Source organism: Crocuta crocuta, unplaced genomic scaffold (genome assembly GCF_008692635.1).
Source record: "Crocuta crocuta isolate KB4526 unplaced genomic scaffold, BGI_CrCroc_1.0 scaffold124, whole genome shotgun sequence".
Taxonomy (NCBI): domain Eukaryota; kingdom Metazoa; phylum Chordata; class Mammalia; order Carnivora; family Hyaenidae; genus Crocuta; species Crocuta crocuta.
Genome location: NW_027551573.1, coordinates 4,981,832 through 5,006,687, shown reverse-complemented (window position 1 = coordinate 5,006,687; position 24,856 = coordinate 4,981,832). Strand labels below are relative to the sequence as shown.

General features: G+C 44.9%; 1 protein-coding gene across 3 annotated transcripts in view; it reads left to right on the top strand.

The window, feature by feature from the left end:
- Window positions 1-24,856, top strand: part of FTO (FTO alpha-ketoglutarate dependent dioxygenase) — a 381,469-nt gene that overhangs the window by 200,539 nt on the left and 156,074 nt on the right. For 2 of the 3 annotated variants that reach the window (XR_013331932.1, XM_077751416.1), the window contains exon 8: window positions 17,894-18,018. Coding sequence is in view for 2 of the 3 variants with exons in the window: in XM_077751416.1 (XP_077607542.1) it covers window positions 17,894-18,018 (125 nt within the window). In the remaining variant the exon portion in view is untranslated. Of the gene's footprint in view, window positions 1-17,893; window positions 18,019-21,043; window positions 21,147-24,856 lie in introns of those variants that run through there. The other variant, XM_077751417.1, reaches the window with a different exon arrangement.

Genomic DNA, 24,856 nt, shown 5'->3' with positions numbered 1-24,856 from the left:
CCCCCCCCCCCCGCCTCCCACTTTTTTTTTAACACTTGACATTCCTGTTTCCCCCAGCACCTGTTACTGTAGTGAACCATGAAATCACAAATGTTATGCGGCTCTTAGTGACCGATAATACTTTCTTAAATAGAAACAGAGGATCTGCCGGCTCTGGGGTGATGTACAAAGGTGAGCAGGCAGGGCCACATGTGGGCATAGATCCACGTCCATTTATTTGTGGGGGCCGGTCAGGGGAGTGTGTTGGTGTCTTTATTTGCACGTCAGGCAAGAAATATTTCTTTCTCCGCTCCTGAAGAGTTAACTAAAACACGAAAGGGGCCGGTTCGGCAAAACATTAAATATGAGCCTCAAACATGAAGGCTTCTTTGTTACCGAAACAAAAATGCCGCAGCAGGTGGTTGACTTGAACACAGGAGGGAGGAGGAGGCTCACTTGTTGCCCATTTTTCTAACCCTTTCAGAGCAGCCATTGTCTAAACCCCAAAGTTAAAGTGTTCCTGCCCAGTCTCATGGAGACTGTTCCGGCATGAAAGGCCTGTGCCCGTCGCTGGTTATCCACAATGGTTTAATCTCTGGGTCTGGAATGTATAACCACTGAACAAGGCAAGAGAGGCAATTATCTCGAGAAGATGAGCCAATAATATCTGCCTATCAAAGCATAAAACTGCTCTGACTGCAGCAAGTTAGAGTTCCTCGGGAATTCATGCCAACAGCAGTAGCGTTCTTTCAGGTCCTAGATTGTGTTACTCTGCGCAGAAACGTGGCTTTTGTTGCCCTTGGGGCCCTCAAAGCAAGTTCGTGGTGACCGCACTGCCTGCTCAAAGCTGGGGTTGAACTCTGCACAAGTGTTGTGTTCGGGGCATGGCTTTCAAAAGAGATTCATCATCGAAGTTGGACTTCTTGCTTTTCTTTCCCTAAAAGAGAGTGAAGTGTGGTTAGAACTCTGCTCTCTGAGCTCTCTAGTCAGGAGGCCGTAAAGGACAAGGACAGACTGCGGGCAGCGTCGCACCTCTGTTGCTGCCAAAGNCCCCCCCCCCACCCCCCCCGTGTTCTTGTTGAGGTCTCCTCGTGGTCTCTTTTATGCCGGATCGCAGTTGAAATGATTTAAGCCCATGAATGCGGTAGTGTGATAGTTTTGTTTTATAAATCCCTGAGCAGCCTGGAGTTGAAAATCTTGTTTCCGTAAACTCCAGACACAAATCCTGATAAACGTATGGATGCCTCTCTGGTGGCGTCCTTAACACTCACCGCTCACCAGAACGTGGGCTATCTTCCTAACTAGAAGGGAGCTACGTTTCTACTGCGTAAGCCACACATTTAGGTGTAACGACAACTGCTCGCCAGTGGCCTTAATCGTATCCATAGAAGAGCATCTGCGAATCTGGAGGACTTCTGTAACCTTCTAGATAATGCTAGCATTCAGAAGTTAGTGTTTCCATCTGCCACTCGGGTTCACTTTCTATGTAACATTTATCAGTGTGAGAAAGGGTGAAAGCCAAATCCTAAATGATACTATCATTCCCACCCTGCCCCCCACCCCCTTGATTTGGGACATTATAGCTAGGAAGGATCCGAGGTATCTGGGGAGGATGTCGGTGGAAAGATAGTTGGGTATCATTTGGTGGCTGTCCTGCATATTCACAAAATGATTCTGTTCCTGTGACCTCAGGTCCCCTGTTCCTAGGTCCAGGGAGGACTCCAGACAATCAGGGAGTGAGCCACTGAGGTTCCACAGGTAGAGACCGTCTCTAAACCCTGGTCCGTTACCAAAATCGTTGTCAAGAATGTAGCATCATGTACTCTGGTTTTTGCAAGCCACCTTTACTCTGCCTCCCACTGGCAGTGAGATCTGGGGCCAGACATGAAAACATTTGTAACCTAAGTTTGCTGATGATACCAACCAACGTTGTTGGGTTGTTGGAAGGATTAAATGACATCCAGTGTCCCCAGCTCGCAGAGAGTGCTCTCTATATGATTAGTCGTTACGTAGGTTAGCAGGTTAAGAGGGTGAACTTTGCGTCTGACTGCCTAGGTCTGAATCCTGGCCCCAGCACTTACCAGTCGTGTGATTTCAGGCAAGTTACGAAATGTCTTTGTGCCTTGATTTTCTTATCTATGAATTGAGATCATAATAAAACCTGTTTCAGTGAATTCTCATGAAGATTTTATGAGGAATACATGGAAAGTGAACTGCAGGGCTTGGCACATGATAGAGATTCAGTAAATGATCGTTTTTAAAAGTTGTTATTGTTACTAATACCTTTTTGATTATATTTTTATAGCCACCGTAAAGTGTTTTTCATTTTATAGTTACTATTAACGCACCAGTAATGTGTACTTACGCTGCTGACTTAATAGGCACTTCCGTAGGTCCTGAATGCTTATNTAATCTTTCTGTATCTCCGGGTTTTCATCTGCCAAATGGAGATGATAATACGTCTCTCTCATAGGCTTAGTTTGAGGACTCAGTGATAAGACGCCTGTGAGCAGTAGCATGAGAGCGGGGTAAGTTTTGGCTGTCGCAGCACCATTCCCATCCCCGGCAGCCGAGAAGGGATCCGTGTTGAAAGAGATTAACTCCTCTGGTATAGATACATGGTTAACACGAACGGGCAGGGCAGGGGGAGAAGGAGAAATNGTGTGTGTGTGTGTGTGTGTCTGTTTGTTCATCTCCTCTGAGTAGATACGTGCCAGGTAGCAAGTAGCACTGGCGTTGAGGACGGTGTAGACAGTCATGTTTACAGAGAGCATCCTAGGCAGGGACCACATTTCTCTTAGGTAGATGTTATCAGAGGACAAGTACAGCAGCTCTGCTCATGTGATTTTCCCTGAATTATCTTCCCCTACCAGATTGCTACTTCATTTAGAGTTTAATAGTCACATTGTCAATATCACGAGCTGCTTCATTCTAGGGAGATGTAACTCTGACCTCAGGAATCTTAAGAAAAATAAAAAGTTTTTTTTTAAGGGTGGTGAAATGTATTAGATCTTAAAGGTCCTCCTTTTAGTTTCCATTTACTTAAAATGAAAAGGGTAAGAGCACTTGGTCTGATTGGTGTTAAATGATAAGGTTATGATAGTGAACAGGACCATCTGGTAGAACAACTGTTCTGTAAACGACTCTGGTAAACCAAATCAATTCTAAGGGCTATGTTGGATTCACCAGTTGTTTTATGTAACACCCCTCACCCCTGTGGTCACCCCCACCCTGTATCTATATTTTATCTCCCTACTTAGATTGTAGGCCCCTGGCGGCCAGGTGCTGTGACACTGTGGATGTCTGCTAGATAGCAGAGACTCAAATTAGTTGACTTACTATGTGGGAATTTGCCCTTAGTAATTCCGCCCTGTGAGTTGAGTTGAGATGTGCCGGTCCTGGAGTCAGGACACCAGATCGCTAGTTGTAGCTCAGCTCCTATACTAACTTTGATATTGAATGAGTTATTTCGTTTGGCTGAGCCTCCGACTCCTTATCTGCAACAATGTGGTTCATCACACTTGCTCTACCTGACACATCGTATTTGTGAGGATTAAATGAGATAACATTCCGAAAGGACATCACACCACATAAATCAGTTTGCTTATACATTCGCTTCCTTCACTGGAGTTGGGTGCCGGGGTTAGGTCTGGCTGTGTTGCTCATTCATGGTGTGAAATTTGGCAAGTCGTTTAATAATCTTTCTGTATCTCCGGGTTTTCATCTGCCAAATGGAGATGATAATACGTCTCTCTCATAGGCTTAGTTTGAGGACTCAGTGATAAGACGCCTGTGAGCAGTAGCATGAGAGCGGGGTAAGTTTTGGCTGTCGCAGCACCATTCCCATCCCCGGCAGCCGAGAAGGGATCTGTGTTGAAAGAGATTAACTCCTCTGGTATAGATACATGGTTAACATGAACGGGCAGGGCAGGGGGAGAAGGAGAAACGAAGACTTCGATTAGTGTAAAAACAATGATCAATGTTCATGACTTCCCTGTGGCTCTAAGTGGGACGGGTACTCTAACATGGCTAACACTTCCTGGCTGCCTACCATGTGTCAGGCACTACTCTAAGGACCTTAAGTGTGAAGAGTGAAGCCTGTAGATGTTAGAAGTACCCTCACGTTATAGACGAGAAAACTGAGGCACAGAGAGGTTAAGGGACTGGCTCATGGCCAACGCCAAGCCACTAAGGTATTTGGACTTGGAGCTCGTGTTTGTCCTCCCCGTGGCAAATCCCACAAGGACCAGAGAGAGACCCGTAATTTTCTCTTCATTGCAACTAGGAGTAAGCAAGCCTGGCCTTCTGCTTTGCTTCACTCTGGGTTCTGTACAGCCTAGTTCCCAGCTCAGATGCTGTGACATTCAGTTTAAAGGGCAGTGTGTGTGTGTGTGTGTGTGTGTGTGTGTGTGTGTGTGGTGTGAATTTCCCCACATTCTCAAGTCCTACATCTACATTTCCCTCTTACTCCGTGCCCCTGTTTGATAAATGTCCCCAAAGCCCACACGTCTAAAACTGAACTCTCCCCTTTAAAATCTTTAAAGTAGCAGTCCCTTGGAGCGCCTGAGTGGCCCAGTTGGTTAAGCATCCGACTTCAGCCCGGGTCACGATCTCACGGTTCGTGGGTTCGAGCCTCGTGTCGGGCTCTGTGCTGACAGCCAGCTCAGAGCCTGGAGCCTGTTTCGGATTCTGTGTTTCCTTCTCTGCCCCTCCCCCACTGACACTCTGTCTCTTTCTCTCCTTCAAAAAAATAAATAAACAGTAAAAAAATTAAATAAAATAACAATGCCTCCTATACGGCAACTGTTGGACTAGATGAGATAATGTTGATAAAATGCTTATTGTGATGCCTAGCACATAGTAGGCACTAAATACGTGTGCCTCTTGCCGGTACGGCCACTGCGAGCAGAGTGGTTCTCTAGGCCTGGGGGGTGGTAGAAAGGTCCCGGCTGGGCACTCTGGCCTCACTCTCCCGAGCAGTTAAGCTTTCCACTAGGGCTTTGGTGTGGATGTTACTGAAAGTGGGGGTGGGCAGAAGAGGGGGGGCAGATATATACAAAGGAGTGAATTATAACAAAGAGCCTTTTCTGCTTCAGTTCTTGTGTAGAAAACATATGTTCAGTGATGCAGGCAGCAGTTGGGTTAAAGACACACTGTAGGGCTACAGACAAAAGGCCTGTGCTCTTCCCGCATTCACAGTGTTTCCAAACATATTCACTTGCCTCACTTATTAGGGACCGGGCTGTCAGCTGGATCCTCTTGCGAGTGTGATTTCTTCTTCCCCGTTCCCTTTTCAAAGGCCTCCCCTCCCCTTCCCCTCTCCCCCAATGTTTTACACTTCATATAATCCAGTGTGCATGACAGACCACTTCAGCCTTTGTGCTACCGATGTTTGGGGGAAGGGGAGAGCTGGGTCTAATGGAGATCTCGGGTAACTCTCTCCCTCGCCCCCGGATGGGAAGCGGCTAAGCCGCTTTTAGGCCAAATATCAGCAGCAGATCGATTATTTAGCGCTCGGCGTAGCTGGCCATTCTTCACCTGCTGATAACAGGCCCATGGATAGAAGAGCGCAGGGAGATTCTTAAGTGGCTGGGAATCGGAGGCATGTGTATGTTGTGGCGGGGTTGGGAGGGTTCTTGCGTTTTTTACTCGTAGAGCAAATGGTTCTTGGTGAAAAGACAAAGGTAAGCCAGGGCACTGCTGGACTGGGAAGTGATTGGGAAGAAGCCGGCTGCCATGCTCCTATTCCTTACGTGAAACAGACACAGATGTCCACATTTTACCTAGACCTAGGGAGCAGTGCTGCATGCCAGGTCTGAAGTTTAGACCTTTATTTATTTATTTTTTCAATGTTTACTTATTTATTTTTTCAGAGAGAGTGAAGGAGCAGGGGAAGAGCAGAGAGAGAGAGAGGGTGAGAGAGAGAGAATCCCAAGCAGGCTCCTAGCTGTCAGCATAGAGCCCCATGCAGGGCTTGAACTCATGAACCTTGAGATCATGACCTGAGCCAAAATCCAAGAGCCAGATGCTCACCCAGCTGAACCACCAGGTGTCCCTGCACTTTAAACCTTTGAATTTTTCCTCGTTGAAACTAGACAGCTAAGATAGGGTCCATTTCCATGGATGAGATTTTAGCAAGGTATTTTGATGTGTATTTCTTTTTATTTTCTATATGTATGTAATATAATACTATTATAATACTGTTATAGCATAATAATTATATATAATAATTTTATGTCTAATCTATTAGAGCTTCTATTGTGGTGAACAGTCAGCTAGAAAAGTAAAGGATTAGCTTGCTGATCCTTCTGCCATGGAAGTATATTCCTCTTGAGCATTTCGCCTTCCAAGTCTCAGTTTTCCCATCTGTAAAATAGGAATTACTTTCTCATGGTACCCTGTGGAGCATAGCATCATAAAACAGAATAAATATCTGTCACGTAACGGTCAGCGAGAACACCTTCATGTCTTCCTAGAGATCTTCTGTTGTGTCTTCACTGCTACAAATACGGAGTCAATTTCGGTGCCTTTGTTTCCTTTTTTTCTTTCAAGCTCTTACGCTTTCTGTTTCATGGTGCTGTTTGCTAGCTGGGGTGCTCATCCTGGAAAGCACCAGCATATTCCGAGGAAGGAGAGGCAGCAGGGAGGCAGAGAAGTGCCCACTGGCTTACAGCTCTAAATGGGTTGTTGGTTTGTCTCAGCAGCAGAGGCAATTACAGTCCTGCTAATAAATAGGCACTGAAGTGGCATTTCCTGTATATGCTGGTCTTCTGATGTGAGGATTATTTCACCACCTAGAAACCCTCAGCCCTAAAACATTGTATAAATATTTTCTAATGAAAAGTGCCAACAAAGTCATCCCCCTGCCAACACACGTCAGAACTGACAAAGGAAACCACGGATGATCTTACAGCTTTTAGTGCTGTCATTTGAAGATCCTTGAAGGGAAAGCATCGTGGAAATGTAGACGTGTTCTCCTCGGGCTGAAAATAGCAGGCTGCAAAGATTGTGGTGACGGACAAAGCTAACAGTCCGCCAGTCACCTGAGGTGGTGCCTTCCCCCTCTGCCTGGCGTGGAGTGTCAGCCAAAGCCAACGGTACAGCAACTGGAAAATGAATTGATATTTTTTCCCCACATCAAATGGATTCATTTCACAGAATGATGGGAAAGGGGGGGGATGGGGTATGTTTGTGAGGCTTTCCCCCCTCGTGTATAGCTCTCGTTGCTTTCTGGTTTTTAGAAGAAGCTACTGCTTCAGAAGCTAGACTGATTCCTGGGCTCTCTTGGTAAGAATAATTAACGCTATATCTTCCACCTCCGTGTGAGTCAGCTTTATTATACAGACCGCACGTAATAGTGACGAAGAGTAGTCTCTACAGAAGCCGACGAATCTCTTGGGCTGCTTGGAAAAATGGGGGGGGGGGAAGAAGAACAATGATTTTGTAAAGTCCATAAAGGTCAAAAAAAGGCTTTCAGTAAGTATGCAGAGACTAGAAATCAAATCCCATTTCCTATCATAAGAAGCCCGTTGTTTTAGCCCCGGTAGTTAATGTACTGTATGTGAAAGATTTAAGACTAGTTGGAAAGCTTTGCTTCTGTTTTATTAGGCTGCTATTGAAAAGCCAACAGCATAACTTCGACTAGGTGCTTTGAGATTTCTTAATGGGCTGTCAGGGGCAAGACACCAGGGCTGTGCTATACTAGCTCTTTCCTGTACATTAAAACTACAGGGCCAAGCGATCACATACAGAAGTATGAATTACTTGATGCTTTCTCTGTTCCATATGGCCAGCCATGTCTTTGGCAATTAATCATGTACAAAATCAGTCGAGTGCTCTCTGAAGCATTGAAGTCAACATTCAGTTGTACCTGTGCCAGCAGGGCAGCGGGGTTGCGAGCGTAAAATAGCAGGACGGAGAGGCTGCTGGCGCCATGGCCCATGCAGCTGGCTTCTATAAACAACACTTTTTTTCCCCCTCCTCACCTTTCTCTCTCTCTCTCTCTCTCTCACCTTGCTTCTTTCCTTCTTTTCTTCTCTCTCCCTCCCTCCCCCACGCCCTCCCTCCCTCCCTTTCTTTTTCTTCCCCTTCCTTGACGAACACACGCACGGTTTTCCGCCATAATCCGAGACACCCGCATCGCCAACTGGAGCTCCGAGGTGTAGCTTCCATCGCGGGCCCCAGCACCCCGACTTATTTAAACACGTCTTTCCCTCCAGCAGCCTGGGCGTACCAGTGGTTACCAACCACCGCGACTGGCCCAAGAGCTGCTGCGACACCAGGCAGGCAGCCAGGGTTCCGCAGCTTTCAGTGCAACACGGGCCGCGTGGTGATTTCTGTACCGATCGGAGGAGAAAAAGGAGAGGGCCTGTGAAAATGCTTTGGGGGGGAACCTCCGTAATCATTTCAAATTCATGGCAGTGGTGTTTCGGGATTTTTAATAAATCATATCCATATCTTCCGGGACCTTTTTGTCCCCAATTCTTTTTTTTTTTTTTTTGCACAAAATGCCGCCACCGCCAGGTTTGCAGCATCCGTTGAGCATTTTGTAAGTGCCAAGCATTGTGCAAAGTGCTTTAAAAGCAGATTATCTCACGTCCTCATCACAAGAGCAGTTGGTGCTATTATTGCACACACCCCTTCGCAGATGAGGAAACGGGCCGAGGGAGTTTTTTCCCGGAATCCTTTCCCCACAGGCCTCCTTGATGAACTCTCCCCGCGCGCTCCCTTCGTTCAGGAGCACATGGTGGGAAGAGGCTAAAGTCTGCCTTCCTGGCACAATTTTGAGGATCATTTGGGAAACTCTCTTGAAAACACTCCATTGAAATCAAGTGGGTCTTTGGGATGAACTGAACCAAGTGTATCCGTAGGTGGGGATAAAAGGCTGCTTTGTGGGCCGACTCTTAGAGACTGATGCCTTTGTGCCTTCCGCTCTTTCAGGACAGCCAGGCTCATCTCCTGCTCTCCTTGGTGAGGGCCCCCAACCCCACCCCGGGCAGGGTGGGGGAGGGGAGGGGAGCGGTGGAGACAGCAGTGTGAAGGAGCCCAGTAGACGTGGCAGCCTCGGTGTTATCTCTCGGCCGAGGTCATCCAGGATGTGTCTTCTCAAATTCAGGAAACAGGGGAAAGAAAGTTTTCACGCTGTGTAAACATTAGCACCCCCAAAACCCTCCTGCTCCTGGAGAGGGAGATAAAGGAGGCAGAAAGGCCGAGAGGCGTGTTTATTTGTTCTGCGGGGCTGTGGATCCAAGCATGCTGGAAATCTGTGGCGGTGCCCAGTCCGGCTCAGCAAATGTGAAGGCATCACTCAGCATTGAGCTCCGGAGGCCTCACAAAAGAGCCATCTTAAACTGACAATCAGTAAATGAAGGAAGACCTGAGATCGACCTTTCTTTGATGGGACTAAGGCTATCTCAGTGGGTTCTGTGCCTTTCTTCTTCTTCTCCTTCTTCTTTTTTTTTTTTTTTTAAAAAAAAAAGGAAAGAAAGAAAGGAAAAAAAAGTGTTCCTGGACTTTTGAAGAGGGGAGCCCTGGTTGGGTTTTTGACAGCCTGTGGCAATGTTGATGTGAGGAAATAGCTTTCCCAGCCGATAACATCTTAAACCAAGTTTCTTCACAAGTTGAACCTTTAGCCCTCATTATCAGCCCGAGCATATCTTTGTAATTTGTGTGTGCAGAGGGGAAATACAATCCTAACGTGAGGCAGCTATGTACATAAAAAGTGTTAGGTAAGGCAGTTTCCCCATAGTGACAGCATTGCTTTTTTTTTTTGGTGGTGGTGGTGGTGAGGACTGGGAGATGGGAAGGGGGTGCAGTCCTGGCATCCTGGTGCGTGTAAGGCTTTTGAAATTGGAAGAAGAGCAGCAGACTTTTTTTTTTAAATGACCGAAGCAGAGGGATTACCAGGCACATTTGTGGAATGCCTCCAGTCCCTGTGCTTTTCCTTAGACAGAGTTCTCCGATTTGTAAGAAGGCGAGATTAAATCTGAGTTTCAGAGTTAAAGGCCTATCTGAAGCTGTGACCCCATATCAGGAAGGCACCAAGAGAATGTAAAGACTTCTATGGAATTATTAGTAGGAAGTAAATGCTGTCATGCTCCTTTTAAATCTCCGCCGCGATTCCCGTCTGAAAACCTCGTGTGCTATAAATACTGCATTTTGCACGTATGTCCATACGTGCTTTCCTTGTGATAACCCCAGAGTTAGGACGCACGGAAAGTTGCCGAGCATAAAAATACACCCAACAAAAATTAGGTGAGTTGCTGCGGTTTAACTGAATAAATTCAGAATTGGGAGACTTTTTCCAAGAAACATGTGAAACTTAAGCCTAAACGTCGAGGCTACTTAGTAGCTTAGAGTTTTGATTTTTCTTTTGTCAATTCTCAGTCAGTCAACCTTTCCCGGTCTCCTGCCCCCACTTCGTCCCTTCCTCCTTGTCCTCTCTGGTTGTGGGTTTTTCCCTTTGGCTTCACACATCAAGCTTTGAACCAGGAGAAGCTGATGACACTGGCGGATTCTCAGAGGTCCTCTGGACGCTATGGGTCGCCAGAGTCCAAAGTAGTTTTTTCTATTGAATCGGAGAAAGTGAGACTTTTCCCTTTGGCTTCTTAGGAGGGTATGCAGAGACTACATGTGACCACAGTGTAGCAAAGCTCTGCACTTTCACATACATCCTGCCAGAGAAGCAGGGCCCTTCCACGAAGTCACCTAGGGATCGCCTATCTGTATTTTTCGTGATGCTGTTGTTTAAAGGTGCTTTCGCAACTTTTTTTTTTCTTGGAATTCGCATCAGGTGTAGTTTATGTCAAACCAGACCACGCTTCTGTTCTCGATCTCGAATAGCACTCTGTGGCTTGATTTGCTCATCTTATTTCCCAGACATGCCCCGGCATGTCGTTTGATTTCATCTACTCAACAGGCATCTATGAGGAGTCTGTGTTCATGACATGGTGCCAAAGTAGGCACGTTGGAGGGTATTGAGGAGGGATGGGTGTGGACCCCCTCAGCTCTCACAGAGCCCACGCTCTGGACCAGGGAGCCTCTAATGAATAGATAAATGTGGCGGAGCATGACAGAGTTTGTGAGATGTTCGGGAGCTGCACGGAAAGCAGAGGTGATCCACCCCGCATAATTTGGTGGAAGGATTCGGTTCATGGAAAACTTCAGAGAGGAGGTGCTACGTGAGGTGTTTCTCGGAGACTCAGTTGTGCAACAAGTAAACATATAGTGTGGAACAGCCATGTATTTTCAGGGAGCTGAAATTGGTTTTCACTGGAACGGAAGATGGCCAGAGATAAAATTTGAGAAGTAACCGGGATCCCTGTTATAAAGAGGTGCTGTTTTGTTTTTGTTGTTTTGGTCAGGTTAAGAATTCGGGCTTCTAAGAAACGTTAAGCTTTTTGATCTCTCAAATGCCGATAAGCGAAGCATATGTGAAGAGAGCGGTTCTGGTTTAGGTGAGTGTTTGGAGGCTGAAGCTCCTTGTTTCCTTTGACCCTGAGATAGCCCTCTTGCAGGAGGAAGATTCATGAGGGGGTGATTGACGCGGAGGCCATCGTACGGTCCAGACGAGAGATGGGCCTGAACTCAGCCTGCAGCAGTGGGGAAGAGATAAGTCTGAGTCACATTAAACAGAGAGGAATGCCAGGATTTAAGGTTTATGGAAGGGAAAGGGAGGCAAATAGGTTGAGCCCTAGCCGTCTGGGTTGGATGACTGAATTGATGGTGGTGTCGTTCACCATTCTTGGGAAATACAGGGGAAAGCAAAAACAGTGTGGACGAGTTGAGGTTGAGACACCATGTTTGAAGTGTTTCTTTAAGGAGAGATAGGCAGTCACGGGCTCTATGAGGCTAGAGCTCAGCAGAAAGGTCTGCTTGAAGTCATCAGTCTACGGCCCAAACTTAAAGCTACCGGAGGGGAGATCACCCACAGAAAGAGCAAACAGAAGACATTTGAGGACCCAGGGTCTTGCTCTGGGTCAACAACAGTTGAGGGTCTTGAGGGTCCCACAGTGAAGAACCCACATAAGAGACAAAACAAGATCGGGACACATAATACGGGGTAGCCCAAGAGGGAAAGGCGTCAAGTAAAACCAGGAGCAATTCTAAAAATAAAACCCACCATTAGAGGGTGAGGATTCTCTACCACTAGGGAGATTCAAAGGAGTACACCTCTGGCTCCCGGTAAAGGCTTTTTCTGGTTGTGATTGCTTAGTGGTTGCCTGATTTCCTCTTGAAATTGTCACGTAAAGTCATAAACGCTTTCAGGAATGTTCTTGTTAAAACCGCGCAACCTAGCACGAGGTTGATTCTCGAGCTCTAAACAAAACCCATCATGGTGGCATATATCCTGGGCACCTCCTCCACACAGGAACCTGTGGAGAGGCCCTGAGGTCACCTCCAGTTTGCAGCCGGGGGAAGGGCCCACAGCGAGGAGGTGACAGCTAGGATTTGAACAGCTGGCAGCCTTAAGAATATTCTTTGTCTTTTCCTGATAAGCCAGCATGTCCTTCAATTTCTGTTGAAAAAGACTTACTAATGAGATGAAATTTAACCCCCAGAACATGATTTCTAAGCCCGTGGTTTGCTGGTCCTCTGTTTTGAGGAGATGGGAGGCCAGAATGTATTTTTGGTAATAGGAGACTATTTAAAAATCGGTACTTATTCGAAGACAGCTCCGTGTTACTACAGATGGGAAAATGGGCTATCAACATTTTCCTGCATAAAGTCAACCCTTGAGGAGCCAACACAAGTATGAGGAGAAACAGACCACTGTTAATTCTTGTCACAAGAATGCTCTTTGACACTCTGAGATTAACTTTTATGCAGTGAGTTCTTTTCACTCCAGATTTTCCAAAATGCTGTATTTTAGGGTCCGAGTGCCCTATCTAAATTTTCCCATCCTTTTCCAATATCGTGAAAAGATTGTTTTTGGTAACAGAATTTGTTACATAATCTATATCTATTTCTTTATATGTTTACTAACTGCTTACTCAGGTGTATTTATATGACACTTGTTATCTCCGTTCTTTCTTGTCGCCAAATTATGATGAAAATGAAATGAATTTTAACAATTACATTGTATAAGATTTTCATATGATAAAATCGACTTTGGGGGCTATGCAGTTCTGTGAGTTTTAACATCTGTACGAACTCATGTAACTGCCACCAGTCGGGATACAGAATAGCTCCATCACCCCTAAAACTGCCTGAGGCTGCCCCTCCATAATAAACTCTCCTCGATCCTAATCCTTGGCAACCGCTAACTTGTTCTCCGTTCCTATAATGTGCCTTTTCCAGAAAGTTAAATAAATGGAATCATGCAGCATTTAATCTGTGGATACTGGCCTCTTTCACTCAGTAAAATGACTTTGAGATTCTGACAAGTGGCTGCATCTGTTGATTGTCCCTTTTTACTGCTGAGCAGTATTCCATCGTATGGATATACCACAGTGTGTTTATCCATTTACCCTTTGTAGGGCATTTGGACGGTTTCCAGTTTGGGGCAGTTATGAATAAAGCTGCTCTGAACATTTTTGTACCTACCTGTTTTTGTGTGCGCGTAAGCGTCTATTTCTTTAGCTAAATCCCCAGAAATGGGATTGGTGGGTCATATGTTAAGTGTGTATGCGTAACTTTGTAAGAACCCACCAAGCTGTTTGCTAGAATGGCAGTGTTTTGCATTCCCACCAGCAGTGTATAAACTTTTAAAAACTTGAACGCTGTTTTGAATGCTCTGGAGTTGAGGTTGGCAAATCGTGTTCCACAGTTCCTTGGGGTTTTGAAGAGATGCCCCATGACAAAGGGAGAGTTCTAGGTCTTCCTTAGCAGCTTCAAAGAGAACTGATCCAGTTTTGTTTTGTTTATGTGTTGAGTTCCATGTAAAAATACATTTGGGGAGAGAAGAGGTCTGTCTGTAGTGTGGGCAAACCATTGTAATAAGGTGGTGCGCCTAGAGCTTGGGATGTGGACCACGGGTGTTCCCCAGGGGGACGCTAGGGGGCGCCGCACTGGGAGAAAGTGGACTCCCTCTTCAGCTCCTTTTCAGTCTATGTCTTTGGGTCAGGAGGTCTTCACCTCTTTAATATTCACTAACACTTGTTAATGGCATCATTTACGACAGCCCGGGCTTCCTCTCAGAACCTTCAACAAGCAACTTCTATCTCGAACAAAGTCAACGTGTGGCTTTGTTTTTTAATGTTAATTTTATGGTTATCTTTTCATCGATGCCAAGTACCATGGGTTTTCCATTTTTCTTTTGAAGTGAATTTATATTATACTTTAAGGTCTGGGTCATTGAAAATAAAAATATCAAATATTGTGTGCCTTACACTCAAACATGACAAGAATTATGGGACTGTGCCAGCATGGCTGAAGTTGGGGAGACTTTACACCGGGGGGGAGGGGCCTATTTATTTAAACAGAGCTTGAAGTGAATCCTTTTGTCAAGTTAACAGAGCATGCTGGTAAAGCACGTAACTTGTCTCTTAATTTATTTGATTAGTTTATACATTTATATAATAGTAAAGCCTTAAAAGACAATCTTCTCTTGCTCTTTGTTTTTGCAGTACTTCTTTTTTCAAGTTCCTTCTTTATTTCCTGATTTGACAAATCATCATTAAAAATCATTAGACAAGCTCTGGGGTGCAGTAGTAAAGCAAACACACAGGGTCCCAGAGCTTGTGAAACTTTCTTAAATCTTTTCTCCTTCCGCCTCTTAGAGACTGACCAGGGAAAACAAGGGCTTCAGGATAAAATTTAAATGATGCAAAAGGCAAAGGAGAGATAAATGGCTCTTTAAAAAAGTAACTTGAATCAGTCACATAGAGAATTAATTTTATTTTATTTATGTCTTTGGAGCCCATTTAGATGCATACTGTGTCTTCTATTTGAAACATTTTTGCTTATTATTTTGATAAAATAATATGGATCTGCAGACATAATGATATACTCGGTGACTTTTTGAGGTTCCTTCCAGCTTTAAGTACACAAGGTAGGGCAGCACAGAAAAGAAGCAATGTTGTTGTCAAAATACCCACTGAGGCCAGGACCTCTCTGAAGTTAGACAACTTTTACATCAGAGGTCACAAAGTAGCGGCTGCCTGAGTTCCATCTAGTTGTTAGCATTTCTTGTTTAGCCACATGGCATTTAAAAAGTGAAAAGAAGGGGATGATGCCTAGGTGGCTCAGTCAGTTGAGCGTCCAACTTCAGTTCAGATCATGATCTCACAATTCATGGGTTCAAGCCCCACATCGGGCTCCGTGCTGACAGCTAGCTCAGAGCCTGGAGCCTGCTTCAGATTCTGTCTGTCTGTCTCTCTCTCTCTCTGCCTCTTCCCCACTTGTGCTCTGTTTCTCTCTCTCTCAAAAATAAATAAACATTTAAAATGTTTTAATAAAAAATAAATTTAAAAAAGTAGTTTCCAACATTTAAAAACCAGGAGCTTTCACATTTAAAAAAAATCAAAACAGATTTCTCATTTTGAAAATTCCGGAGTCTGACACCATGGAGGCAGCCTCTCTGAATGGCCGAGTTGGCTTTTGCTGAAAAGTGACTGCCTTTTTGCACAGAGCAGGTGCTCTCATCAGGTAATCTTGCCTAAATCCTTCATGGTACCTTTGCGGCTCTGGTGGGTATTTGAATCTGCAGCTCCTGCTTTAGTCGGGGCTTCAGACAGGAGAGGCATCTAGAGAAAATGAGCATGCCTCCCTGTGTGGGAGGGCTGAACATGTCATTGCCTGCAAAGCTCACGGAGTTTCCAACGGGGTATATCATCTGGTGTAGTAGATGGAACTCTGGACCCTGGAGGCAGTGATCAGGGTCATTTTGGTGGTGGGGGGGCCAGTCACGTGACCTTGGATCCTTTGACAATGGAGTTACTCTCTCCTGTCTTATCTCTTTGTATCAGTTAGGCTTTTTGACTGTAAGCAACAGAAACAGATTCTGGTGAATTGAAGGAAGACGGAATGTGGTTGAAAGGACAGTGGATAACTCAAGGTTCCAAAAGAGGAATGATCTCTACTCAGAAAGTTCAGGAAACCAGGAACAGTTGACCATGGGCGGTAGGAACTAAGGAAATTGATAAATTGCCTCCAAAATTTTCCCCTCTCTTTGTCCTTCTCCTTAAGTGTCTGAAGTCCTGGAAAAGCTTATCAGGTTGGCCTGGGCCACACCCTTGATGGGAGAGAGTGGGACACTTTCGCTGCCAGTCCCTCTGAGACGGCATACAATAGAAGAGGAGGTTTGTGTTGTCACAGAAATAGAGGGACCTGGTATGGAGAGAAGGCAGCCAGACGACAAATGTTCACTCCACCCCTTCTCACGGTTGTCTTGAAGGCATTCAGTCCACACTGTGAGTCGCTATAGATGAACAAGGAAGTGGCATTTCAAGTCACGCGACAAAACCGTGAGCGTGCTAAGTAAGTGAAGGCATTGGCATCAGTTAGATAAGGAATATGCACAGAGAGACTGGTGCAAAGAAGGTAATAGTCTCATTCCTTTTAGCAGTTGCTTTGGTTACAACATCTCCAAAGAAACGACGCTAACTTTAAGTGAAAAACATTTATAAATTCTCAAGAATTCTACTCTGGTTATATGGAGAGAAATACTGGCAATGAAAAGTTCTCTCATTAAAACTCAAAAGGCATTTGTTCACTCAAATTTAAGGTGCCAGTAGAATACACTCTATTGTTTTCTTCATTGTTTTTTATAATGTTACATGAATTTGCGCATTTAAAATACATGCATATAAAACAAGCAAACAGGAGCGAGTTGTAGATAAAATTGAAGCAACACTTCCAAATTGGAGTTTTGATGTAATGCCCCTTCTTGGAGTGATGTGCCAGGGCTTCAACTATTTCTTTCTTTCTTTCCTTCTTTCTTTCTTTCTTTCTTTCTTTCTTTTCCTTTTTTTAATGTTTATTTATATTTGAGAGAGAGACAGAGCATGAGCCCGGGAGGGGCAGAGAAAGAGGGAGACACAGAATCCAAAGCAGGTTCCAGGCTCTGAGCTGTCAGCACAGAGCTCAACGCAGGGCTCAAACCCACAAACCATGAGATCATGACCTGAGCCGAAGCCAGGCACCCCAGGCTTCAACTCTTTCTAAAATCAACACCCAGCATTTTCAACACTAGCTAGAAGCTTGAGTGTTCTTGTACTCACCTGTGAGCCTAATTTCTTTTAAGGACCGTAGCCATGACCGTAGAAATCAACGATTCTTCCTCAAATTACAAGTCGGCTGTGCCCAAGCATCCCTGTACATAGTATTTGAAACACGTAGTAGATTTTTAAAGCTGGAAAGATTCATCGAGAATGAATTTGATTTTTGTGCTCTTATTGTTTTTTTCTTTGCAAGATCTTGATATGCAACAAGCAAGGAAAATGAGTGAACCAAAAAAAAAAAAAAAAAAAAAAAAAAAAAGAAAGAAAGAAAGAAAAAAAAAATTTGCTGGCATGGCTGGAAACAGAAATTAATGATTCAAATGCGAGAGGCAGTGCAGAAATTCTCATCTGGGTGGCAGGAGACAGGGAGCGAAAGTCAGAGACTGCTCTTTTTTAAAAGGCAAAACAAACAGTTCACAGTGAAGTGTACGTGAAAATCATTTCTAATAATAGCTCATGGGAGGCCGTTCCCAGGAAAAAGACCTTTGGTGCACCGAGGAAATTGAGTGAGAACACACAGGTTCTCAATGTGTTACTTAAGGCAACGGGGCTTTTGGAGTCTACCTTATGTGCCTTGTACATTGATTAAACACAAAATATATGCTGGCCATTTTTGACCATCATTTACTGTATTGATTTGTTAGCAGGGGAACCGTAATAAAAAAGCCATTGATTTACTGTCCTTATTTGCTTATGGGCTTTTTTTATTATTAATTTTTCACGTTTCCTCTTTTCTGGACCATTTCTTCTAGACAAATGCTGTGCTTCGTGAAGTTAGAAGGGAAGGGGTCCCCATGGAACAAAGGAATGACATCTTGACTGCCATCCTTGCCGCGCTCACCACTCGCCAGAATCTGAGGAGGGAGTGGCACGCCAGGTCAGTTCTGCTTCCCAGATGGGATTTGTGGCCCCTGAAAACCAAAGCCCTTTCTTCTACCGCTGGCCTCATCCCTCTCATTTGAGGAGCGGTGAACAATAAGCAGGTTGCAGATGCTTTCAGCCAAAGTTAGCTCTCCTGCTCATGGTGCCTTTCATGAGTTGGTTATGAGCCATGATGTCATCTGTAGGCATATAGGATTTATCCCTGAGTGCAGCATTTAGCATAAAGGTTTGCATCTTGGGCATAATATAATAGAAGTACCTGACGCTGAATAGAAGCACCCTTTTAATCAACAGTCTAGAAGACCAACCTTGCGATTTGGGAATATGGGAAATTCACATAGTGCTCTCACATCACTCATTGAGAGGCAGCTTGCATGAAGGTGGTCTGTTTATTGACTCCAGCTTTGGGATTGGCCAAGTAGGAATTATGTTGGCTTCAACCTACTTCCTTTGCTCATGGACCTACCTGGGGTTAGAAAGCTGTTCTCAGTAGAAAGTTTCTACAAATCATCCGTTTTCACAGAATTGATGCTTGTGTACAACAGATCCTGTTATCCTGCTCTTATTTGAAAAATGGTTGATGGGTGGGAGACTGGACCCACTTCCCCCAAATGTTAGGGTTACCCTTTGAGATCTGCAGTTGGTAAAAATTGTTGAATTATCATCTGTCTCTCAGCAATAGAGAGAGGCACCAGGGAGATCATGCTGTATTTTGTCTCAGAGTCTTATTTGATGCTGAAAAATCCTGTGTGCCTGGGAGTCAAGAACATTGATAGACAGTATTCTCCAAATGGATTCATGCCACAGAATTTGTAATAATTGATGGCTTTACTAGTAACACTTATCATAAAAACAGGTTGGTCTGAACAACACTGCAGATAAGCATTTTCCAAGAAGGGAGACAGTAAAGAGCATGAACTGGCCATCCCAGCTGGGTATTGGAAAGCTGCTCGTCAAGTATGTGCATTCTCTCTAAATGCAGACTTGCATTAAAACAAGAATTTTAATATTCACTGTGGTACTCTCCCTCTCCCCTCTGTTTCGTAGTGTGGTCAGATCAGAGTAAACGACAGTTTCAGCAACAGTCATTAAATGATCTCCAGTTAAACTTCGCTTGTATTCCAGTTTAAGCATATATATTCATTAAAGCATGCATATTTTATTAAATAATGGAATATCCATGCAGGGACATCTGAATGGTGTCTCTCTCTCTCTGTTTAACCTTGTATATATATTTCCCCCTAGTGATTCTTATTAAATGGGAAAGAGAGAAAGAAAGAGAGAATTTCCCTGTAACCTCTCTCCCACCCCCTCTTCCTATTCCATCCCTCCAAAGACAGCAGAGCTCAGAGACCAAATGTTGAGGCTGGATGTCTTCTGTTGAGTGCATTTGGTTTGTTAACAATAATTTCCTAGTTCACCAAATCATCAGACAGCAGGGCCAAGATGGCCTGTTTCAGAGGAGTCTGGTTTCAGCATTTCTGGCCCTTCCTGCTAACAATTTAATCAGGAGCTGGAGCCAGTGTTGAAGTTGATGTAGTCTAGCATCTGAAACAAAAATTCTCAAGTCCTTTGTGGTAGGGGAGGAGAAAAGAAAGAGCTTAGCAGCTGACACTGTGCAGACCTCCTTCAAGCTAAACACCTGAAAGAAAATTTCAAGAGGGTCATGTCTTGAGAGTTCAGAAGGAAAAGCGTCTTCAGAGTATTAAATAACCATAATCCTCCCCCCACCACCNGCATCCCCCATTTGATGTTTCCCATCCCAGTGACCTATCTAAAAGACTCATCCATTCGATCTGTATAAACAGACTGTTCCCATACGCCTCCCTTTTCCTCATCAAAGCTTCCTCTGGCCGTCTGGAGTCGGGCACTGCCCTGAGTAGCCATCAGGCTGGTGGTGGTGAAAGTCACAGAGCATCCGCTGCTGGGTTAACCCAGCCGTCTGTGTCATAGACATCGGCCCATTGCACACTTTGGAATCGCGCGAGGAAAAATGCGCTTTGACAGAAAAGAATTAGCGCTCGCCAAAGGCCAAGCAATAGGTTATAGTATTTTACTTTCATCAAAGCTATCAGGGGATCAGTTAGATTAGATAATAGAAATTTTTTTCCTCTGGAAGTTAAGTACAGATGACTCTAATTACCTTATATTGCACGTTAGAGAACGCGTGATGAATACCACAGCTTCCAGGAAATGTGGATGGGCGGCGACCCCGCAGCCGACAGTGACTTTANGCAGTCATTATTTTAGGGAGAATATTTTTAAGCAAAACTTGTAAGTAGGTTTTAAAATATTTGTATCTCTCCCCGGCCAGGAGCCGAGCCATTGTTTGGGACTCCCTGAAGTCTTAAACTGAAAGCATATGTTCCCTGTGATTTAGCTTTTTGAGGAAAGTGTCAATTCTGCGTGACTCGGGGTAACCGAGTTTGTCACAGTGTCACACGACCCTACGATTCCAGAGGCACATCTGAATGCTGCGGGTTTCCTTCCCGAAGCTCCGTAATCCCATAAACAACCCTCTCCAAATAGGCTTATTAGGGCTGTCTACTTACTTCCCCCTAGCTGACTGATCCAAAGTACATCAGGAGAAGCTGTGTGAATGCAGGGTAAGTGTTAACAGAAGCGGTACAGAATTTCTGAAGATTTGGCTTTGTTTATACAGTCCACTCTGCCTGACGGACAGCTTGTTATAGCTTTTAAAGAACTGGGCAAGCCCTCTGATCTGACCCCTTCTTGACCTCCACAGCCCAAAGGTCGGTCTGCAGCTAATAAACTCAGAGGTTCTTAGGCTCTACTCTCGGAGAAGGCAGGAAGAGAGCAGCTGCAGGGACTGGGTGTCCCAGGATGGGCTGCTTTCGGGTCACTCTCCGATAATGAAAATGATTACCAAATTATATGGAAGTTTAACCGCAATAGTGAGTGAGGGGAGGGTGGGGCCCCGCGTATTAGGTTTGATAAATGAACTGTGAAGAGACCCATCTGGCTCTCAACATCTTTTCTCCCCCTCTTTCCCTACCAAGGGGAAACATTTTAAAATAACAGCAGTACATATAGACTCAATGACCCATGCAAGGAGCTGGAATGGATTAAGATTTAATGGTGACAGTGGAAGAAATTATCATTTGAAAAGTGCGCTCAAGAAAAGGTACAGTTCCGTGGCCGTACCCGGCTTGTTTTTCTAAATAAAACACAGCAAAGAATCGGTGCCTTTGTTTATGTGCCACAAATCCCCAGCGCCTTTCCTAGATGGGTGAGAAATTTGAGGGCATGTTGACCATGGAGTAATTATCTGTAAGTCCGCTGAAGGAAAGGAATGGGAATCCTTTGCCTCGGACGTGTCGGAATGAGAATCAGATATTTTATTTCAGCTTGCTTGCTCAGTCGAAAGAATGTGAGTAAATCAAGTGTTAGAGCAAACGTTCTCAAAAAGAATAGATCGTGATACACTTCAGCCTCTGGCCACTGAACATTATGCATTTTCGGATACTGAATATACTTGTCGCTTTCGGACACCGTTTTTTTGTTACCACAACTTTGCAGATTTTTTTTTTTTTTCTGTAAAAGGAAGACAAAAACACGTAACGTTAATTGAGTAGATAGGTCCGTTCCTGTCTGTAGTCCTCTTTCAGAGAACCATCAGAGTGATACTAATTATTGCCAACAGTGGGTGGGTCACAAGCCGTATGTTTGCTTACTATTAGTTGGTAAGAGTAGTCTATTCTCCCAGCTCTCTGTGAACATCGAATGTCCCCGTTTCCGACCGATGATGTTGGAGTGGACTGAGCCCGTGAGTCTGTGTTCTGAAAAAAGAATGTGTATTTCATAAGCATTTTTGGATGTTTCGTATACCTCCCATACACAGTACACTGCCTGAGATGCTGTGCCCGAGAGAATGTGTCCGGCAGCCAGTTTAGGATTGTACCTGGGGGTGAGGTTCTAGCAAGTTCCCAGAAAGGGGCTGTGGAGGGCAGCGAAAAGGATGGCGGTGGCTCCATCATTACCGCAACAGAGGGCCAAGTTGCTCCGACCCACTCAGGCGAGCACTTCACTGGAGAAGTTTTCGACGACTAGAATTGCTGCGCTGTTGAAAAAGCCCTCTCACGTTGAACTACACAGTCTACATATACAAGTCTCGCCTGGACAATAATTATATTTCAAATAGAAACCAAGAAGCTTCTACACGTTAGCCAAATCGGCGTCATGTTCCATCTTAGATTTTGACTCGACTGTGTCTGTCCGCGGGGATTCATAGTGAGCCGAGAGCTAGGTGAAGGCCACCACAGGGAGCTGAGGAACACTTGTACAATTAACTGTGCTTCCTAACTTTGAACAGTGCCTTTACATTTTTGCTAAGTAAGATGCACAGACAAAAACATAAGATGAAAGCCAGGCCATTAGGGCTTTTTGTTTTCAACTGAGATATAATTCACAAAATATAAAATTTCACGTAGCATAAAATTAATCATTTTAAAGTGTATAGTTAGGTGTTTTTTTGTTTTGTTGTATTTTTGTGTTTTTTTCTTAGTGTATTCACAATATTGTGCAGCCATCACCATCATCCAATTCCAGAGCATTTCCATAGCCCCTGAATGAACCCCTGGGTCAGTTGACAGCCCCTCTCAATCCCGCCTTCTCCCTGCATTCCCTGGTAATCACTGACCGACCCTCTGTCTCTGTGGATTCGCCTGTACCGACATTTCGTGTAAATGGAATCACGCAATATTGTGGCCTTTCATATCTGGCTTCTTTCACTTAGCATCATGCTTTCAAAGTTGATCCATGTTGTAGCATATCCGTTCCCTGTCCCTTTTTACTGCCAAGTAATATTCCACCATGTGGAGAGACCACATTTTGTTTATCCATTCATCAGGTGATGGACGCTTGGGTTGTTCCCACCCCGCTCGGCGGCTCTGAATCACACCGCCGTGTACATTTGTGTGCAGGTGTTTGGCATCTTCTTGGTCCCGTTGAGCGTAAACCCAGGAATGGCCCCGCCGAGCCATACGGCAACTCTGTGGTTGACTTTTTGTGGACTTTTTGTGGAATTGCCAGACTGCTTTCCACATCAGCAGTGCCTTGGTACATTCCTAGCAGAAGACCACAGGGGTTGTGGGTTTTCCACAGCCTCACCAACACTTCTTTTCCTTTGTTTTTGTTTTTTGGTGTTTTTCTTTTTATTATAGATATCCTGGTGCTGCTGTTGTGGTCTTGATTTGCATTTCCCTGACAGTGTGTGACGCAGAACATCTTTTCATGTGCTTGAGACCATTAGGTTTTTATTAGGAGATTTAAAAACATGGCTGACTTAAGCACTTACCAGTGGGAGAGAACTCACGAGCCCGTGAGGTGTATTTGGCTTATTGAAGGAATCGTGCCCCACGTGATGTTGGCATGAGGATACATTTGTGCCCGTCTCCCCATTCCTGTGGGTCGGCCTGTGCTTATCTGCATGTGGCCCAGCTCATGTGTTTCGGGAGATCCCCTACTTAGTCCTTCGACCATTCTCTTACATTTCTTTTCTTACAGCTTCGCGGAGCATGGCACACCGGGTAGGATGTAACCCGATGAACTAGAAGCTCTGTCTCCTTATGGCTCCTCCACTTCTAGGCTCAGACAGGACTTTCATAGTCCCATAGTTGACAACTTCATTTGAGTCCAAGGAGCCCTAAAACGGTACTGAAAACAGTTTTAAACATGCTTATGGCAGTTTCTTAGAAAAGCTCTTAGAACTACTCCTTCCAGTGAAAATAACCTCGCTAGACCGAGGGGGCTCTCTGTACACGTCTTCCCCATACTGGGCTTTGCCAGCTCGACATACTGCCAAGGTAGCCCTTTCTCTGGACAAGAGAACCATCTTATTATTGACCGTCTTCCATTCTTCCCTCACCATCACCACTCAACCTCCAGGACGGATCCACTCTGGACATCTTCGTCCGGGCTCCAAAATCTAGTCGTTATAACCTTTGCCAAGCCAGTCAACTTCAGAATGCTGACCTGGGTGCAACAAGCAAACCAGTTTGTGTAAATTACTTCTGTGGATCAACTCGGGTCCTAAGACTAGCGCGTGAAGGTTTTCTCCCCGGATATGTGGCCTCTGCTTTTGCCTCCTGGGAGGCCTGAATGGTACGCAAAACCAACTAGTTGGTCCAGTCCAGTTTAGCAACGAACTATTATTTACTGAGTGATCGTTATGTGCAAATAACTATGCTAAATGCTGTGGGAAATGTTCTGAGGAGTCCGGTACAGTTTCAGCTTTGAGATAATGGACAGCTTCATGCGGGGGAGGGCAGGTTAGTGGGAACACCATGGCCCGCGTGCACATTTTCATTCTCTTATTGCAGGGTTCTGAAAGATGACATAGCAATAGACACTGCTGCAAGGGAACTTGCAGTTTGGTGGAAGCTTCCAAAAAGGAATCACCTGACGCGTATTATTTAATTGCTTGATTCTGTGCTTACATTTTGGTCTCTCTGGCTGGAATGTAAACTTCATGAGAGCAAAAGATTTGTCTGTTCACCAGCTATAAAAGCTGCCACCCAGATCCATGGAGCATTCAGCTGTCTGCTCTGTGAGAACTGTGCCCTGTACGAGCAGGGACCCTATTGCCTGGCATTCAGCTTTATTCAGTGGCTGGCTGACTAGGATAGCTTTCCTCTCAACCCATCCCTGTATTTATAAGTACTTTGTCTTCCTCCTTCATTTTGAAGAGGAATGATCCCTGGGGATGCTGACCCGTTGGGGTTTTTTTGGGGGGGGGTTTGTATTCATCCTGAGGTGGAACCCTTAAGATTGGCTAGAAAGGAGAGCCCTCTGCCAATGTGGTTCTTTGGTGT